This window comes from Solanum pennellii, chromosome 11, assembly GCF_001406875.1.
Source record: "Solanum pennellii chromosome 11, SPENNV200".
Taxonomy (NCBI): Eukaryota; Viridiplantae; Streptophyta; class Magnoliopsida; order Solanales; family Solanaceae; genus Solanum; species Solanum pennellii.
The window spans coordinates 4,553,184-4,572,923 of NC_028647.1; the positions used below are offsets into that span (position 1 = coordinate 4,553,184).

General features: G+C 33.1%; 2 protein-coding genes across 2 annotated transcripts in view; both read left to right on the top strand.

Moving 5' to 3' along the window:
* LOC107003034 (putative pentatricopeptide repeat-containing protein At1g09680) overlaps positions 1 to 4,156 on the top strand; it is a 4,658-nt gene extending 502 nt beyond the window's left edge. Inside the window, exons 2-3 of the mRNA XM_027913191.1 lie at positions 1 to 2,228; positions 3,185 to 4,156. The exon at positions 1 to 2,228 is cut by the window's left edge and continues 6 nt beyond it. Coding sequence (XP_027768992.1) covers positions 1 to 1,738 — 1,738 coding nt within the window. The 3' untranslated portion in view covers positions 1,739 to 2,228; positions 3,185 to 4,156. The remainder of the gene's footprint in view (positions 2,229 to 3,184) is intronic.
* Positions 4,157 to 4,873: 717 nt separating this feature from the next.
* LOC107005129 (peptidyl-prolyl cis-trans isomerase PASTICCINO1) lies at positions 4,874 to 14,941 on the top strand. Its single transcript, XM_015203629.2, has 21 exons — positions 4,874 to 5,088; positions 5,220 to 5,315; positions 5,980 to 6,064; positions 6,205 to 6,274; positions 6,699 to 6,796; positions 7,189 to 7,311; positions 7,881 to 7,913; positions 8,194 to 8,252; positions 8,357 to 8,441; positions 8,660 to 8,818; positions 10,141 to 10,198; positions 11,327 to 11,475; positions 11,656 to 11,753; positions 11,894 to 11,963; positions 12,110 to 12,169; positions 12,530 to 12,586; positions 13,104 to 13,172; positions 13,330 to 13,407; positions 13,496 to 13,597; positions 14,213 to 14,284; positions 14,362 to 14,941. Exons 2-21 carry the CDS (start codon positions 5,233 to 5,235, stop codon positions 14,617 to 14,619), a joined length of 1,866 nt encoding a protein of 621 aa, XP_015059115.1. The 5' UTR covers positions 4,874 to 5,088; positions 5,220 to 5,232; the 3' UTR covers positions 14,620 to 14,941.
* The last annotated feature ends 4,799 nt before the right edge of the window (positions 14,942 to 19,740 follow it).

A 19,740-nucleotide genomic window follows, 5' to 3' on the forward strand; every position in this document is an offset into this window, starting at 1 on the left:
ACCCCCACCCCCACCCTCACCCCACCACCATCAAGATTCATCAGACCCAATACTCAAAACCCTTTCAGAAGCCATAAAAAACTCTCCTTCTAAACCCCTTCAAGTTTCCCTCAAACCCCTCCTTCCATCTCTTAAACCCCATCACATAATCAATCTCATTAACCTTAATCCTCACTCTTTACCTCCTTCTTCTCTTCTCTCCTTCTTCACATGGCTTTCAACTTCCAACCCTTCAAGATTTTGCCACACACTTCATACCTATTCCACTATGACCCTTTTTCTTTACACCCACAAAATGTATCCACAAGGTCACTCTTTTATCAACACTATTGTTTCAAGAAAAGGTAAAGACTCAGCCTTTACTGTTTTTCAAGCATTCTTGAAAGCTAAAGGTACAAACTTTACATCTTTTGTGAATGTTTTGAATGGACTTATTGATGTTTATTTGGATTTGGGGTTTGTTTCTGATGCTATTCAGTGCTTTAGGCTTATTCAAAAGAATAAAATTAAGTTCCCTTTTCAAAGTTGCACTAAGGTTCTTGAATATTTAATGAAGCTTAATTCATCAATGGTAGCTTTTGATTTTTATAAGGAGCTTTTGGAATATGGATATCCCGCAAATGTGTATTTCTTTAATGTTTTGATGAGTAAGTTGTGTAAGGAAGGTAAAATGATGGAAGCTCGGTCGGTGTTTACTGAGATGTGGAAGAGGAATTTGAGACCTAGTGTTGTTAGTTTCAATACTTTGATTAATGGGTATTGTAGATTAGGTGATATGGATGCAGGGTATAGGTTGAAAAAAGAAATGGAGGAAAGAGGAATTTCCCCTGATGTTTATACGTATAGTGCTTTGATCAACGGTCTTTGCAAGAAGTTTTGGATGAGCGATGCGAATGAGTTGTTTAATGAGATGTGTGTTAAAGGTTTGGTTCCGAATGTTGTTATTTTCACGACTTTGATTAATGGCCATTGCAAGGATGGTAGTGTTGCTTTGGCTATGGACACTTATCAACAAATGCTGAAGCAAGGGGTGGAACCAGATTTAATTACATATAACACACTTGTTAATGGACTTTGCAAGAGTGGGGATTTAGGGGAAGCGAGGAAGCTCATTCATGTGATGGTTGAAAAGGGCTTGAAGCCCGATAAGATCACATACACAACAGTTATTGATGGATGTTGTAAGGAGGGAGATTTAGATGGAGCATTTGAGATTAAAAAAGTGATGGTTGATAACAAAATTGAACTTGATGATGTAGCATATACAGCCCTTATTACAGGTTTGTGTCGCCAAGGGCGAACATTTGATGCAGATAGGGTTTTAACCGAAATGTTGAATGTCGGTTTAAAGCCTGATGACCCCATTTATACTGTGGTTATTGATGGTTTCTGTAAGAAGGGAGATATTAAGATGGGTTTTAAGTTGCTAAGGCAGATGCAAAGTAATGGACATGCACCTAATGTTATAACTTACAACGTGCTTTTGAATGGTCTATGCAGACAAGGACAGATGAGAAACGCTGAAATGCTATTACAAGCTATGCTTAATCTAGGTTTGAATCCGGATGACATTACCTATAACATTCTCTTGGAAGGGCATTGCAAGCATGGGAATCCTGATGAATATGATAAGCTACGTGCTGAAATGGGGCTTGTGCATGACTATGCTACTTATACTTCACTAGTTAGTAGCTTAAGTAGGAGCTCAAAACGTCAGCCCAAGAAGTCTTTCATGTAATCAGAGAGCTCAAATCAATGAAATTGTGCAGGCTCCCCTTGCTCTCTTGGGAAATGAGTCTCATGGTGATCCATGGAACTTCGACGGGTTATCTGAATGTAAATTTATTCATCTTTCCTGCTTTTATGAGTATTGATGGAGCACTAGAGTACATACATTGGAGTTCATCATGTTGGCATTTGGGGGTTTGGCTGTAAATTGAAGTTGAGGCAGTCCATTCTTTCAGTTTATGAATCTAGCTGGAGTTCTGATCAGACTGCTTCGTAACTGCTGCCTTATTGTAGGTGAAGTTTATTCCATGAAGTTAATTACACTGTGAATAACGATTATTTGAGTGGTCGGTTAATTCATGCGGCTAGATACAAATGAGGTTTATAGAAGCAGAGGTAAGAATGATGCAAGATGTTATCCAAATAATATTGAATGGATCAGCTCAAGTTTCTCCTGGCTTGTGAATGATGCTGTAAGATGGATGCCTCGTAGTTGCCAGGTGATCTTTCTTTACCTCACAAAATTGCTTGAAAAAGGCTTAAGTTCCTTTACTTGTCCTCGTTCATCTTCTTCTCGTGGTTATATGATTATATTCATTCTTAGTCTACAATATACCAAAAGAGAAAAAGCCAATAGTCTATATGGACCCTTGAGTGCATATAAGTTTTTGTGTACAAGGATGCGTGATATTTCATTCTATTATCTTATCACAAACAAGACACTTTTTGGATAAAGGAAAAATGTTAAGACACAAAAAAATGTCTGCATGCAATACATATACCAAAAAGCACAACTGATCCACTTGATTCATAGAGAAATTAATTTTTAGCACAACAAAGTAAGGAAAAATAAATGGAGAGTGTTTTGCCATCAGAGCATGAACTATCTTATGGGCCAAATGTTTCTAATTCAGCAAATGCACCACTACCTTGAGCGGGTCTACGACTTCTGATATTTCTACTCCTATTCATAATAATTCTTTACTTTTTATTTGGTCGATGTTGATTGTAGTCTTCTTTTCTCGCTTGATTGTTGATTTGATGATGTACTTTTACTATATTGACGCTATCATGGAACCTATCCAAATGTTATATTGACGCTTTAATGGAACCTATCCATAGTCAAATGCCATATAGGAAGTGGTTTGAACTTGTGGCTACATATTTTGGTTTGTTTTGCTAGTACTATTCATTATGTCTGATTTTGCATAACCAAGTTAGTCCCGTTATTTTAGGTATATTTTGTAATAGCTATATTGGTAAAGCTGCTCCTAGTTAGCTCACATATCAACTTTACAAATGCGTGTATAGCCCCTAACTGCTACAATCTATTTTTGACCCTTTCCCTCTCATTAATTTTTTTTCGTTGTTTGGATTCATTATAGCAAGGGATCCTATATCTTGGTCCTTTCTTCATTATCTATATTATCTTATTTCCTTTTCTGGTGTCTTGCAGTGTATTACATTTCATTCGTTGAAAAATTTTAGAACTGCAATCTCAACATGTTGCGCTTCCCTCAGGTCATGTAAAGGGTGTCTTACAGATGTCTTAAACTAGTCCGTCAAGATTGCAGTCTTTATACACCAGTGATGAAAGGCTATCTTTTTTCTCTGATAGTTGAGAGGAAGCTAGTGCATCTCTAGTTAGCCTCGAGGATCTGGCATGAGTGATACAACAACAATAAGAACAAAGTACCCAGTGTAATCCCACAAGTGGGGTGTGGGGAGGGTACAGTGTGTGCAGACCATACCCCCCTACCTTGAGTGATGGAGACTACAAATCGGACATGAGTAAGCTTCAGCTGTGACATTCAAAGATGATGTATACCAAGTTCAACAGCACTGCTGAAAAGTCGAGTTCAAGGTAAGAGATAGAAATATATTTCGAGTATCCTTGTCTCTCTTAACAAATAAGAACGGAATACAGAGACATGTTCCAAGCAGTTTTTCCATTTGCAGGAAAGTCTTTTCAGGCTTTTCCTCCAATGAATTGGTTGAAGTGCAACACGGATGGATGATACATGTCCAAGAATTCCTCAGAAAAGTTCTTGTGGCTTTTTTATATGCTGAGGAATCAAATGATCTTATCTATGCCCATAACAACAACATATCCAATGTAATTCCACAAGCAGAGTTTGGGAATGCTAGAATGTTCACCGACCTTACCGCTGCCTTTGTGGGGGGTTATCGAGGCTGTTTAATGATCTTATCTATGCACACGCCCCGAGGAAATTCATGCTACTACAGACATGGAGGTGAAAGCTATTGCAACTAAGGAGGCTCTAAAATATTGTGTGATAAATAATATGGTCCAGATGAAACTATTTTCTGTGTTCACTTATGGTAGTTTGTCATTTTGTAATATCAACTTTTAAACATTCTATAATCTGTTAGCTAATACTATAACTTTTCTTAAGTTTTTGCAAGTTCATATTTCTTACATGATGTTATTAACTAAAACTTAGTCAAGGGTCTATAGGAAACATTTTATGATGTTACTTTCGCTAAATACACTCGTGAGATTATACTGAAATTGTTTTTATCAAAATTAGTTGTATGAGCCATTGAAACAGGAGTAATATATATTCTAACAATATTCAGAAATAGACAGATTTTTCTAAAAGTAAAATTAGTTTTATAATCGGAAGTTGTAAGATTTTTATTATTTGCAATGTCAAAGAGTTTTTTTTTGTATTAACTACACACTACGATACATTTTCCGTTTGGGTATTCATTCTTTTTTTTAAGATATAATTTTTCATTTTATTTAAAAATCACTTAAGCAGGGGTGAAAATTACAAATCCAAGTTAAAATATATCTAACATTAAAAAAAAAAAAGGTTATTTTTAAACTTATTTTTTTCACTTATAAAGTGGTCTTTACATTCGAACATAAACATGATTTTAAAATCAAATAAAGTGAAATGTGAAAATTATTTGGTATCTATGGTCAAACGCCTATTAAATATAAGTAGAATTCTAAGAATTTCTTTTTATAAACTTTTAAAACATTACAATCTTATTTAAAATATTTGAGAATTATTTTTATCCTAAAATTAAAATTAGGAAAATCTAGTGGAAAAAAGAGAGGAAATATTTGTATTTTTTTGTTCCAACAGGTTATGGTCAAACTGTAGCAGCCCATTAAATCCCTGGCTCCAGCCCATTCTTGTTCTAATGAAATCGAAATTTTCAGCTATATGTTGTCAGTACTCACAGAATCAGAGCCAAAAGTTGGAATTTTGATAGTCTTTTGGCGATTAGTTGGTCACCAAGAATATCAAACACCCACTTGATTTTCTAGCCATTCTTGATAAATTTCTTCAATCTTTTACTCCAATTTTGCACATACCCAGTAAGGTAATTCTTCGAATTCTTGATTTTTGTATGTTTTTATTAAGTGGGGTTATGTGTTTTTGCTCAATTTTTTATCCTAATTATAGTTTTGGTTATAAAAATCTGTTCTTGGAATGTACTGTTACACTTTGCAGTAGCAAGAGGGAAATGGCAGTAGTAGCTGATGATGATCATGAGCAACAAGTTAAGCAACCAGAAAAGAAAAAACCAGAGTCCGAGGATGATAAAAGGTCAAATTGTTGTTTTATTAAGAATTGATCCAGTTCACTTTATTCATTAATTTATGAAAATAATAGTTTTTGTGAGCTGTTAATCATTTTTTTTCAAGAACAAGAGACTTAGGATGACTAAAGATCAAATTTTTAGAATTGACCCAGTTCACTTTATTCATGCAACAACAACAGCATAGCTAGTGTATCCGACAAGACGAGTGGGGCCTGGGGAGGGTAGGATAATTCCGATAGACCCTCCGATCAAGTCAGTTTACTTTGTTCATGAATTTATAAAAATAGAAGTGTTTTTAGCTGTTATTCAGTTTCTTTCAAGAAATAAGAGACCAGGGATGAAAAAAATGTCATTATTCTCTTAGGAATTGACCCAACAACAACATACCCAGTGTAATCCCATAAATGGGGTCTGGGGAGGGTATAATGTACACAAATCTTACTCTTACCTTGGGAGGTGGAAATAGAAATAATGTAAGTGAAGAAGCAATAGCAAAATACTATAGAAAGCATGACAGACCATTGGAAAAGGACAATAGAATAATAAGATAATCGAAGTACATGAAACTACAGGAGTAATACTATGGTTATTAATATGGAAGGATAAGCAAGACTACATTTTCTTACCTACTGTTTATTCACATTTTGTTCAATGGTGACTTGTATGCAGAAGAAAAAAGATTGTTCCTGGAAGTTTGATGAAAGCTATTGTGAGGCCTGGTGGTGGTGAATCAAAACCTGCTGAGGGTTATCAGGTATACTTGTACATTTTTATTTTCTGAATTGTGTTTGTGATGATGATGAAGGTTCGTATTGATGCAAAAATCAGCTTCTGTGAGTTCTAAGTAGGAAAAAAGTATTGGTTACTTATTGTGTTTTTGATGAATCTGAACAGGTAATATATCATTGTACAGTTAGAACACTGGATGGAGTTACAGTTGAATCGACACGGTCAGAGTTTGGAGGTAGGGTTGATATGTGGAACCTTTTAGAAACTATAGGTTTTAGGGGTAACACTTATGCAGAAGGATTAGGGATATAAACATGCTGCTTACTTCATTATTCTTCTCTGGAGTACAGAATACTGAGTAGTAAAATAGTACCACGAATAAATATATGCTGATAAGATTTACAGAAAAAATCTCCACTACTACATTTTGATTGTCTTATAAATTAACTCAGTCGTATTTCCATCGTTGCACTAGAACTGTGCAGTCGGTTGCTATCATTTCAGTAATTTTTTTAAAATTCCGTTTCTTGGAATGATTTCGCTACTTTTTAGTTTTACACTCTCTTAAATATACTGAACATGAACTCTGTAAGTTTGTAGTATGCCAATCTTGCCTTAATGCATTGAAATCTCTTCTCTTTTACATTTTTATTACTCAGGCAAGGGTACCCCAATAAGGCATGTTGTTGGGAAAAGCAAGATCATTTTAGGATTGCTGGAGGGGATTCCAACAATGTTGAAGGGTGAAGTTGCAATGGTATATACTTTTGAACTTTTCATTTAGTTATTGCGACCCGAATCTGTATATTTAAAGTCCTTCAAAAGTAAACAATTCATAACATGTCATATTTCTCTGCTAAATCATCTCAAAATTGTGAAGCTTTTGGTACTTTCTCCAGTAATTTCTTATTAGTTTCATCAAAAGAACATGGTAAATCTACTTTTTTAGTAACCTCTTCAGAATATAATACGTCTCCAATATTTAGATGCTGTTAAAAGGGATAAAATAGACAAAATAATCTCTGATAATTTTATAAGCCCCTTAATATGAGCTTGTGAATTCATTTTCTCTTTGTTCTTACATCTTTACATGGATGATAAGAAAAATCATATTCATAGCTCACTGTTTGTTGCCTGATGTTACCTCAGTTCAAAATGAAACCCGAAATGCACTATGGAGAGAAGGATTGTCCAGTTGCAGCTCCAGATAACTTTCCCAAGGATTCTGAGCTTCATTTTGAGATTGAGTTGATTGAATTCTCCAAAGTGAAGGCAAGAGTGCTCCTTACATCCCTTGTAACGTCAATGAAATTAAAGTTGCAATCCATATGAATCTGCTCCTCTAGTTTCTTGGTGCTTTCTGCCCTGTACTCGTATGAATTAGTGCCTGCATAGTCTTGTTGGAGCTGTATGTGCTGCTATTTATTCCGTATGGTACATCTTGATATCACTTATGTTGTCCCTTGTTTAGTATGATGGCTATGAAATGAGCTTGAATGAAGAAGTGGTGATTCATATAGAGGACCCAACTTGATTGGGACTGAAGCGTAGTTGTTGTTGTAGTATGGTTTCCTATCTTTTTTACTGCATCTGATTGTTGCAAATTGCTACTAGAAGAGTGGTAATACTTCAAAAACAAATTTTCTACTTAGAAGAAATTGTTAGCAAACATTTAAAGTCTTTCCTTTTCAGATCAGCACTGGATTTCCTGAAGTTACGTGAAAGCTTTTCAGTCAGACCTTTGAATTCCTACCTTTCCCCCTCTTTTAGAAATTTTGGTAGTTTCATTTATGGTAGGGGATGTGTCTCAAAAAACTTATCTTTTTCATTTTCATTCTCAGGTGATCACTGATGATTTGGGAGTCCTAAAGAAGGTAAACAGCTTGCTGCTTAACAGTTATTTGTCCTTCATCCACACCAACACCCTCAGTAATCTATTTGAACACATGCACATCTGTGTCTGATCACTATCTGGTGTTTTCATTCAATGCTGTAATCAGTGTAATAAGCTGCAATTTTGTTAGCTTACAATTTTCAAACATAATGCAACTACAGAATAAGAATTGTTATAGCGAGATGTGGTTTCAAATGGCTTATTGAACTAAAATGTATTAGATGTAATAAGTGAAATGATTGTTTTGGAATTTTAAACAGGTTATAGAAGAAGGACAAAGCTGGGAAACACCACGGGAACCTTATGAAGTAAAAGCTTGGTAGAAACCCTCCTTTTTCCTGAGGCTTCTAGTTCCCATGGATGCTTCATTGATTGTTCTAAATATGTGTCTGTAAGTGTAATCTGAATTATGATATATTCTAGGATTTCGGCGAAGTCAGCAGATGGCAAAGTGATTCTATCGCGGACCAAGGATGAACCATATTTCTTCACATTTGGTAAACCTGAGGTTCGGTAATGATTTCCATACTTGAAATTTTTTCTATAAAGCTCTTGATCGCAGGTGTTTTACCTTCGACGAAAATTTTATATAGTTTGGAGTTCCATTTTCAATTGTGTTGGAATGCCAAGCTCCTTAGTCTTGCTGTCTAGAACTTCAGGGTTTCAATTTCCTTTTATCTTGACCGCAATGTATCTAATCATGCATTCTATTTTCACCAACTCTAGGTACCCAAAGGTCTCGAACTGGCGATAGCAACCATGCCACGTGGAGAGAAAGCAGTCATTTATGTTAAAAGCCAATATTATACAGAATCTACTTTAATGCCTGTGGTAGAAGGTGTTGACGAAGTCCATTTTGAGGTGGAACTTGTTCATTTTATTCAGGTAGATGCTTTATTCTTGACCAGTCCGAGAGTGCTTCTTTCTATTGCAGGACACATTCTTTTGTATATTTTTTTATATTCTTAATCTTCAACTTCCAGTCACAATGTCGGTGATGAAACAATGTATTTGCTATATTACACGGACTCTTCATTTGACTTGACATACCCATGCTGAGTAGATATCACATGAATTTGGATACTTTGAGAAGTTCTTTGAAAAATTGGTGTTTCCTCAGCCTTGTCACCATAATTTGGTGCATTTTCAGGATGTAATCATGATGTTCTGACTTGTCTTTGATCATATTTTCTCCATCGGTAGGATGTATAGCATTATTATGATGGCCACCTTACTATTATCTTTAATTTCTAATGCTAGCATTCTATTTCATAAGGATAAAGTGCAAAAGCTACCTACAAACGTTCACATAGATATTCATTGACCTTTTTGTGTCACTATTCTTGACTAACATGCTTGAGGCCAAAAGAAAGGAACATGCTTCTTCAAAGTACAAATTATAGGTTGTTTTATATCCTACAGTGTAATTTTGGTTTCAGATTTTTTACCTCTTTGAGCAATAATGATCTGAAGATGCTAAAAGAGGATAAAGTAGACCTAGAATCATATGGAAGACAGTTGTCTCAAAGACTTAAAATCGAGGTGGATCAATGCCGACATAGCTAAGAACAGAACATAATAGAAGCAAAGGGTCCATCATAGGTGATATCTACTAGTCAGGCTTTAGACTTGTTATTGTTACACTTACATTAGGTCGATGTTCATCAGTCATTTTAGTCTAGTTATAAACGTATTTGTCACTAGGGGATAAATGTGGGATTTAGGGGACCTGTAGTATTAGAGAACTCCTAATTTTCTGTGTAAGAGAAATTATTTAGTAATGGAATGAAATTAGTCAAGATAAGGAGGAATGAATCTTTAATTTGTACGGACGACCCAAACTACTTGGATTGAAGTATGATAGGTTGAATGATTGTCATATCTTAATGTCCAAAGATAAGTCAAGGGCGCTTTTATGCATTTTCTTATTATTTCGGGATAGTAAAGGTGGCATTCTCTTATTTTTATCTTCCTTTTTTGTATATTTTTATCACGCATTTTAATGCTGAAAGATGCTTTATCATGTATAAACTGCCAGCAAACAATCCTCTAATGCTTGTGACTCCTCCTTCGTCTGCCCAAAGGGCCCTGACTTTTAAGTTAACCACGAGCTACCATTTATGGAAAGTAAAGAAGTTTCTGCTCAATTTATCTTTTACTGTTTTTTTGCGCTATGAAGAATCCAAATGTGAATATTGTTGACGCAGGTGCGAGATGTGCTTGGAGATGGACGCCTCATAAAACGCCGAATACGTGATGGAAGAGGTACTGTTGAGACTTAATCCAAGCATAACTTTGATTTATATACCTCTTCGGCACCTCTATCAGTCATCACTATGATCCGTCAAGTTCTGCTGAATATATCTTAATCTGAAAAAGACAATTGAGTGCTGTTTTTGGTTTTCTAATACTACTTTTATCAAAATCAAATAGTTTAACTGGGCTCCTACAATGCACTTTATTTGTTTTTCATATGGTGATTCATCATGTTCCCTTGTTTCACACAGGACTTACTTCCCTTGGTTAACTTCCTTTTTCATGAATCTTGGTTATCATTTCAATTATTTAACTGCAGTATTTATGATTGACATGGCAAATATCATCCCAAACTATTTTGAGAAGCTATAACTCATTTATTTTACTTAACCCAGTTTTGCTTATTTTTCTCCTTTGGGGTAAATACAATTTAATTTGACATTACCTCAAATTTATTGAATCTCTTAGACAACAATTATCCTCTAGTAATTTACCCTAGTTGTGTGGATAGCTTAAGGGTCGTTCTCACCTTCTGCACTTTATCCATTGGAAGGGACTTTTTGACTGGATTTAGCATCTTCAGATTGTCATTATCTTAGAGAATGGGAGGAGTGATGCCCAGCATTGAGGTGAAAAGACTTGGATGTTGTATTACAAAATGCATTTCGAATTATATTGCATGAGTCACGACACTCATTTTATGTTTTTATCTTATTGACTAGTGTCTGATGCCGGCTGATCTATTTTATGACCCCTTGAGTCACGGCTAACGCTTATTGACGGACAGTAGGTCCTTGACTATTATAGGTTTAAATGTTCTTAGTTAGGTACCAAGATCATTTTTATGCTGGACTTTGTTATAGGATATTAACTGCATTCTTGGCAAGAAATGATAATTGTTTTGCTTGATTTCTGTATGGAGTCGAGAGTTTGGTATTTTCTATTGGACCTGCTTGATAAGCTTCCTTGTCGCTTGTATTTAAGATGTGATGGAGGTGTTAGATGTTCTTGTCATTTCAATGCCTTGTATACCTTTATGTTCTTTTAGTCTTTTTGTCATTTTAGTCACGAGTTAAAATTATCTATAATAAGGTTAATATCAACTGAAAAACTTTCTTACTTCTATGAAATGAATAGGTGAATTTCCTATGGATTGCCCTCTGCAAGACAGTCTACTGCGTGTACACTACAAAGGTTTGCTTCTTAATGAAGAAAAGACGGTGTTCTATGATACAAGAATCGACAACAATGGTCAGCCTTTAGAGTTCAGCTCTGGAGAAGGGCTTGTAAGTCCTTTGACCTCATAAAGTGATCTAATTCACTTATTTGTTTTATCTTTTTATATCACCTTGTAAGTATAGCTTCTTTGTAAGGATTACTTTATGTAGGATGAAGTAAACTGTCTATTGCTTTTAAGTTTTTACTCTTTCAATTTGTATGATTGAGTTCTTTATTTTTGACATCAGGTTCCTCAAGGATTTGAAATGTCCGTTCGTTTGATGTTGCCTGGAGAGGTATCTCTTGTAACATGCCCGCCTGATTATGCCTATGACAAATTTGAAAGGTTAGTAGGTAGAAACCTTGTGCTTGTACTTTTACCCTTACTTGGTTCTCCCCGATGAAATATGTCATCATAAACAGGTCTTTTCTGATGAGAAATTTCCACTACTTGTAACATTTTACAATCATTTTTCATGGGCTCAGGCCAGCTAATGTTCCTGAAGGTGCTTATGTGCAATGGGAGATTGAGCTTCTTGACTTCAACACACCGAAGGTAGAGTTAGTAATAGTGGCGACATAGAAAATAGTATGATAGGGTGAGATAAGGGGAAAGAATTAGTGTGTTGCGGTGAAGATTTTCATTTGTTGATTTCTCTAGTTAATAGGACTGAATCCGTGTGCTCTCCATGCAAATTGCAGGACTGGACTGGTTTTAGTTTCAGAGAAATAATGGACGATGTAGAGAAGATCAAAGGCACGGTATGTATTAAACAAATACGTTCAGAATCTTTGAGTAATACAGATAATCTGCTTCTTTTTAAATTATTATTGAGTTTCCACGGTAAATACATGTCTATAGCTTGGAGTATGATTTTGAATGCTCATCTGTCTAACAAACGGGTGCTTTGTCATGACATTAATCTCAATTCTCGGACTAGATTTTAGCGCCATAATTGTTAACTTATAATCTGGATATTTATCCCTTAAGAAAGTTTTCTTTTTAGTTGGAAATGCGATAGTCTCATTCTCGCTTTAGTCTGTAATACCTGGATAAAAATGGTTACCAAACTAGTATACATTTTATGGGAAGTCATTTGCTGCAACGTGTTCCTTTTTCAGGGTAACAGGCTTTTCAAGGAAGAGAAATTTGAACTTGCCAAAGCAAAGTATGAGAAGGCAAGTGTGGTCTTCTCCTCTCTGGATCTCTTCACCAATTGATTTTTCCTTTCACTAGTTAAGATTGGAGCTGTATCCCATTCTGTTGTCATTCAAGGAGGACTTAATAACGTTACTTATGTTATTTTTTTTGTACTTTTAGCATCATGATCCAATTTAACCAAGACTGTATTTCTAGGGCAAGCAAAAATCTCTAATGAACTGTTTTTGCGACCAAATAAGTATCTTAAGTTATTTGTTTTCTTATGAACATCAGAGTTTTAATACTTAAGGTTGAGATTCAGTGCTTTCTGATCACTGTTTCAAAGAATCAAGTATATTGGAATTTGCTTTCTATAAATAAATATCGGTTCGAAATTAAAGATGTTGCTAGTAATTGATTTTCAAGGTACTTCATACTTGTGAGAAACCAGGGTCCCATATAGGTTGGATTTTCCATTTTATGCAGCATTTCTATTTGGATCGATGAGGAATTCTAAACTTTAGGGTAGATTTTAAAATTGTTTTTTTCTTACAGGTACTTCGTGAGTTTAATCATGTTCATCCTCAGGATGACGAGGAAGGAAAGGAATTTGCAAACACCAGGGTAATTTTGTTTGCTGAACAGATTTTATTGCTTTTTTTTTCAAAAGGAGGAAAATTTTGCTTTCATTACAGTTGAAATGATTAGTTATATTTCTTTTCTGTCAATGTTTGACTCCTGTAGGCTTTTCCTTTTCTTCCTTGTGAATGAATGTACACAGAATTTGTTGCATCTCAATGTTGCTGCCTGCTTACTGAAATTGGGAGAGCATAAGAAGTCTATTGAGACGTGCAATAAGGTGACCCTCAAACTATGTGCTAGCAGGAATATATGCAGGCCTCCCTTTTTCCATATCCAATTAGACTCGTTCTGGTGGTCTTGTGTAGGTGTTAGATGCGAATCCGGTTCATGTGAAAGCTCTCTATCGACGTGGGATGGCTTACATGGCTTCTGGAGATTATGAAGAAGCAAGAGCTGATTTTAATAAGGTTAGTTTCTTCTTCTTCGTCATCTTGTATTTAGGCAATTAGTGCAAAAGGTTCTGGGGTATTTGGAATTTCATAAACGCGGAACTCGCCCTGTTGACTGTATTGGTCCTTGAATTGGATAGTCCCTCAACTTTCAAATGTTCTAGGTCCTTCCAGGTTTCCGCTATCATTTTGTGAGAAATGCCATTTACAATGGCTAATGTTAGTTAAAGATTGTAAACATTTTAAAAAGTCTTTCCCTGGTTTTGGAATAACTAACATGGAACACCATCCCCACAAGTCTTTATCATCAATGTTGGCTGCAATACTAGCAAATACTGAGTGACGTGAATACCAACCCTCAGTCTTTATCATCAACGTTGGCTGCATTTGACTAAAAAATACTGAGTGGTGTGCTCACGTGGAATGTTATTTTAAGAACTTTTCTTTATCATCAACTTCAGCTGCAATGACTAGTAAATACTGAGTGGTGTGCCTCACGTTGAATGTTATTATAAGAACTTTTTATGAGGTCATTAAAGTTTGGGTTATTGCACTACAGAGTTAAAATGTTAAGTTTTATCCTGATATTAAATGCTAATATGTCGTTCTAAGTTACACGTGCAATGCTTGTAGATGATGAGCATCGACAAGTCATCTGAGGCGAGTGCAAAGGCAGCTCTTTTGAAACTTAAAAAGGAGGAACAGGTTTGTCTTTGTACTATGCATGAACTTTATTCATTTGAAGCTTTTTGACTCTAAATTTCGATCATTTGGGCGAGCAGGAAGTCGAGAGGAGGGTTCGTAAGCAATTTAAGGGATTGTTTGACAAAAGACCTGGAGAAATCGCAGAAGTTGGGACTAATGATGGACAAGATGATGAGGCTACCAGTGAAAATGTTGAAAAGGATGATCTTGACAATTTAGACGACCAAGAAGAGAGAACTCGTCAGACTACAGCGCCTCCCCCTCCGCCAGGTATTTTTTCTCAATTGAGAAAGCTTTTCGCGTCTGTTGGCCTGAACCGATGCACCATACTGTGAGTATTCAAAACGATGAATTACCATGCAACCATCGCGCAACATCATTTCATTTCTGCTCAGTCAATTTCTCCAAAGAGAACACAGAAGGTGATTATTCACACTGTGATAACACAATAAATTGATAAGAAAAAAAAATTCATCTTTTATGACATAATTGATGTTGCTGTGGTTGTTCATATAAGATGTTGAGTTCTTGTTCTGAAAATGAATTTTCCTTTCTACCTATGAGGCCGTGTATTAGAATTTTACAAATTGTAGCTCTTTCGTCGTTTGTCTGAATATTTTTTTGCTACTATAGAGAAATGTTGTTACAGAGAACATATAATATAATACTCATCAGTTTTAATTTGTTTGTTTCATTTGTTTTGGACTTGACACGGAGTTTAGAAAATAAATCTTGTGGTCTTAAACTAAATATATGCGGAATCTACCGAAATGTTCTTTAATCTATTGGTCTTAAGCATGTCATGAAAATTGAAATTAAAGCATTGCCCAAAAAATAAGAAGAAAAAGACACTCTTTTTGAAATAACCTAAAAATGATAGTAAGGCAAACGCATTGAAATAAAGAAAATATACATAACGTGAAAATAGTGAAGTGATTACGTGAGCTTTCAGGTTCAAATCTCAACGGAAATATTACGTGTTCTCTTTTCATTTGTTCAAGCTACGGTGGTAAAAAGTGACAAAGAGTTATGAAATTAGTTGAATTGCGTAAAAATAGCGAACACCAAAGCTATAGTAACAAAATGTCACTATTTTCAACTCTAAAATAGATGGCAACTGTTAAGGTCTAGTAATACCTATACCATATATAGATATAGACTAATAATAAACCAAAGAATCCACTATATTATATATAGTATATTTTTTGACAGAAATTTGAAAATATTTATATATCATCCCAATAAAGAAAAAAGTACTATTAAAATAGGGACAAAAGTGTGTGTGGATTAATGAGAACAGTATAAAACAAAAACAATATTTGCCGTTAATTTTGAAAAAATAATAATTTGGAGGCCAGAAAGTTTTTATTTGAATCCAGCATATAAAGTACACATAAAAAGCCTCAATTTTCCAATTTTATTTGAACAAGTCTATTTTCCAATGATTGGATAGTATAAATTCATGATTTTTACTTTTGAGATAAAATTCAAATTCAAAGACTTTATTTGACAAAAATTAACTGAAAATCCTATTGTGTCTAATAATTATGTTTTGATAATGTGAAAGATTTTTACACACTTAACTTGTTTAAAAAAACCAATTAATCTAAGTAGTAACATTTTCTGTATAATTTAGTAACTTAGGAAAAAATGAATGCAACTATAATCGATTCAATTTTATTTTTTTTTTAACAAAAGTGATGAAATCAAGTATACAATAAAAGAAGTTCTTAGAAATAATAAATAGTAACGAAATTCGAAGAAATCAACAACTTTAAGAGTAATACTACGATTACTAGTAAGAAATAATAAGTGAGATAAGACTCAACTACCTGTTAATCTACCATCCTAATTTGTGTTCTTTGTAATTTCCTATTTCAGATCACATCTTCGATAAATTAAAGTTACGTAATATTTATACTAAAAAGTTTTCGACTAACCTCTCGTAAAATAATCAATAGTCAACCTCTCACACGTCTACGCGTATATAGGGTTGGGGGACCAAAATTTGGTGAAAATAATAGTCAAAAGTCGTGGGCGTCTGTTCATACAGTAACACTGAGCAGACCAAACAAATTGTCATATTGCTGTACTTTAAAGATAAGATTCTCCAAGCGTGCATCTAAACTATATAGTTATATGTATAATATTTAGTATTCGAAAACTACTAATTCGATTAATTCAGATTCATATCACATACAAATTATGTCATATCGAAAAGAAAACGCTTCCTTTTAAAGGTTTTCCTTTCATTCACACTACTCGAACACAAATTCTCTAGTTAAAGATGAAGCAATCTAGAAGCATAGTTAGTGATGCAAGGGAGTCGATTCATAGAGCCTTCGAAAAATTATATTATACATATAAGTTTCAAAAATATATCGTTAAATATTTTTAATTTCTCTTTTTATTAGTATTATTTTATTATTTAAAATCTCGTTATTAAAAATTTTAATCTCGCCACTAATTCTAAATACATATTCCATGACACATCCCTATAGGTGGTCCAAACTCTAATTCATGAACTTCTCGAGGAGCACAAAAAAAAACTTTTAATTAATTGTTTTAGATTTATATAAACAAGTTAGTTTTAGACTTTTTAATTTATTATTATTATTTAATTAGTTATATAAGCCAGCTGTTTTTTTTCCTTATAGTTTTTATTTCATTTCTCTTTTATCTCCTTTTTGGCTTCTTTATATTAATTTACATTTAATTAGTTGTATTATTGGTAAGCATTTATCCATTAAATTTGGCACCAAACTAATGTCTTTGCTCTTCCTTATTAATTAAGACAATTAATAATTCTTTTGATACTATTGCAATAAATCATAAACCATTTTTCTTTATAATTGTTTTTCATAGTATTTAGTTTCCTTATAAACTTAACTTTCAAAGCAACTTTTAATCGTGTATCTGAATTAGTCTGAATTCAAAATCGGATATCGAATATGAAATAGGAAATCAAACAAATGAAAGAATCAATTATTATAAATAGTATAAAAAGATAAAATTTCAACCTCAAAGAAGGAAAGAATTTATTTTCAAGTTTTTGGTCAATTATAACAAAAAGAAAAGAATTAGGTCCTCTATTAGCTGTCTCAAATTTAATTTAGTGAAGAAAATAAGAGATATTTAGTAGGACTGATAAGTCATAGTTGGTAAAGAATCAAGAACAAATATATTTAATGATTTTGACAAGTAATATCTTAAATTTATTCTTACAAGTATATGCTTTTTACAGCTATAAGAAGTTTCTAAATTTATTAGTGGTTATTTTTTTCTATTTAAACTATTATTATCGATCTACTCAACTTATTTGGTTTGTTTGATATAAAAATGATGATATACAGTTTTCAGGTAGGAAAAAGAAACTGATAGTTAAAATGTGAAACTCATAAGAAAAATTATCAATAGTTCATGTTAAATTTACGTTTTCTTTTTTTACCATTATTTAATTTTTTTCACCATCAATTATTTGATGGTGCGAATTGAATTTCAGATTTCTCCACCCTTAATCAGAGATTTAGAATTAAAGTTTTGAATATAAATAAAAGTAAAATTCAATAATGAACGAGCATTTTCCTTTTTAAAATATAAATATCTTAAGTAGTACAAACCTGAATTGATCAGACTATAATATAGCTATCAGACATCGTAGAAAAATATATTATTTGTAAATGTATTTACAGCTAAGGAGTTTTTTTTTTTCGAGTTATATTTGAGAGTGATATATTTTTGTTGTTACTTAGAAGCATATAATTTTACAGCTAAGAACTTTCTACTTTAAGTCTACAACTTACTAATTGCCTTAACAACTTTTCTAGGTTGGCAAATATAAAGTGTTTGCTTTCCAGCCTTGATAACTTTCTTTTATCGATATCGTATCGTAATTTGATCAGACATAAAATTTAAATAAATGAATTTCTTTTTAAATTTGTAATTTTGAATATATCATAAAATTTATGTGGCTATACTTTAAAGCTACTAATATTTAGTACTTTAAATGTTTTTATCTTTTTACACTCAAAAGAATTAATTAAGAACATTCTCTAAACGTGGTTAAATGTTATTAGACGTTAATAAACAATTAGAGATATATTATGACTCAAGTACGATTAGACATGTGTTAATGTTTTTTTTTATGTAAAAATGAAAAAGAAATGGGGATTAATTTAGATGACTTTAATTAACATCTTAATCTTTCTTAATCATGAAAATGTCTTATGTCGATCCACTTTAAACAAAGGTCGGCATCTAAGTTGCATGCAAATTGCAAATTAGAAAGATTCGACTAATTAAGTTTAGGTGAACAGAATTATTTGATATCTCTGATGTTTGAAAGATCGAGACTGAAGACGCAATAGGTTCATCGAAATAGTCTTCATTGAAAAATTAAAATTTTATATATAGTATCACAATTATTATTATGTATGGATAATAGATGATGAATCAGTGGAGAGTCAGAATTTCATTAAGGAGATAAAAAATATAATCTTAACCATATATGAACAATATAATTTTTCGTCGAACAGGTTTAGATGAGTTCTTTGGGCGGCCGTTACTAGCTCCATCCATGTGTCGAATCACCTTAACTTCTTCGTGTATTTACTTTTTTAGTTTTAAATTTTTTTAAGTGAAAATTTTAAATATACGTCATTGTTATGAAAGTTAGTAAACATCCGATAAAATAATTAAGATACACGAAAGTCGACTCGAGTATCAACTTATTATAAAAAGAAGAAGCGTACGTCCATAATTATGTAGTTCCTTTTATATTGCAACTTTGACCAACTGTTTTTATTTTTTTGCTAACCAAAACTATAGTGTAAAATATTTGGAGTCCGTGGTTATGGTACAAATATATTACTAAAGTCTTGTTCAAGAATTAAATTTTTATGTAACCGACCATGGCAAAATTAATTAATGGATCAGGACACATGTACAAAAAAGTTTCTAGTGTGTAATAATTATATTTTTTTCATACATATTTATGACAAATAATATAAATGTACAGACTAATCAACTAACGAGAGTTGTGATAGAGTTATATATTTTATTTTTTAAATTTTAATTTATTTGAATATAAAATCGTTTTTATCATAAATACCATATTTTATATTATTATGAAATTTTTAATTTAAATTTAAATTCAGTCGAACTCTAATTACATATCATACACTCAATAGGATATACAGACTATTTCAAACATTTAACTAATAAATTTAATGTTCTTGTCTTGTCACACCACAACTCCAAAGTATACTTGTTTAATTTTTATCATATTGTTAATTAAATCAAATTTGTGAATTGCAATTTTTATAGAAAACAAGAGATAATTTCTTCTCATATTAACCTACTTTAATAGACAATAAATTATAAAGCTATGTTAATAAAAACTAATATTTCAAAGGGAACACTATCCTTAAAAGGATAATATCTACTACAAGAATAGA

What these genes read in the sequence shown, in the direction of transcription:
- LOC107005129 (XM_015203629.2), top strand. Translation starts at nt 5,233, where the DNA reads ATGGCAGTAGTAGCTGATGATGATCATGAGCAACAAGTTAAGCAACCA. An exon ending in AACCTGCTGAGGGTTATCAG is followed by an intron (nt 6,065 to 6,204) that starts GTATACTTGTAC and finishes GAATCTGAACAG; the next exon opens with GTAATATATCATTGTACAGT. An exon ending in CTATTGAGACGTGCAATAAG is followed by an intron (nt 13,408 to 13,495) that starts GTGACCCTCAAA and finishes GGTCTTGTGTAG; the next exon opens with GTGTTAGATGCGAATCCGGT.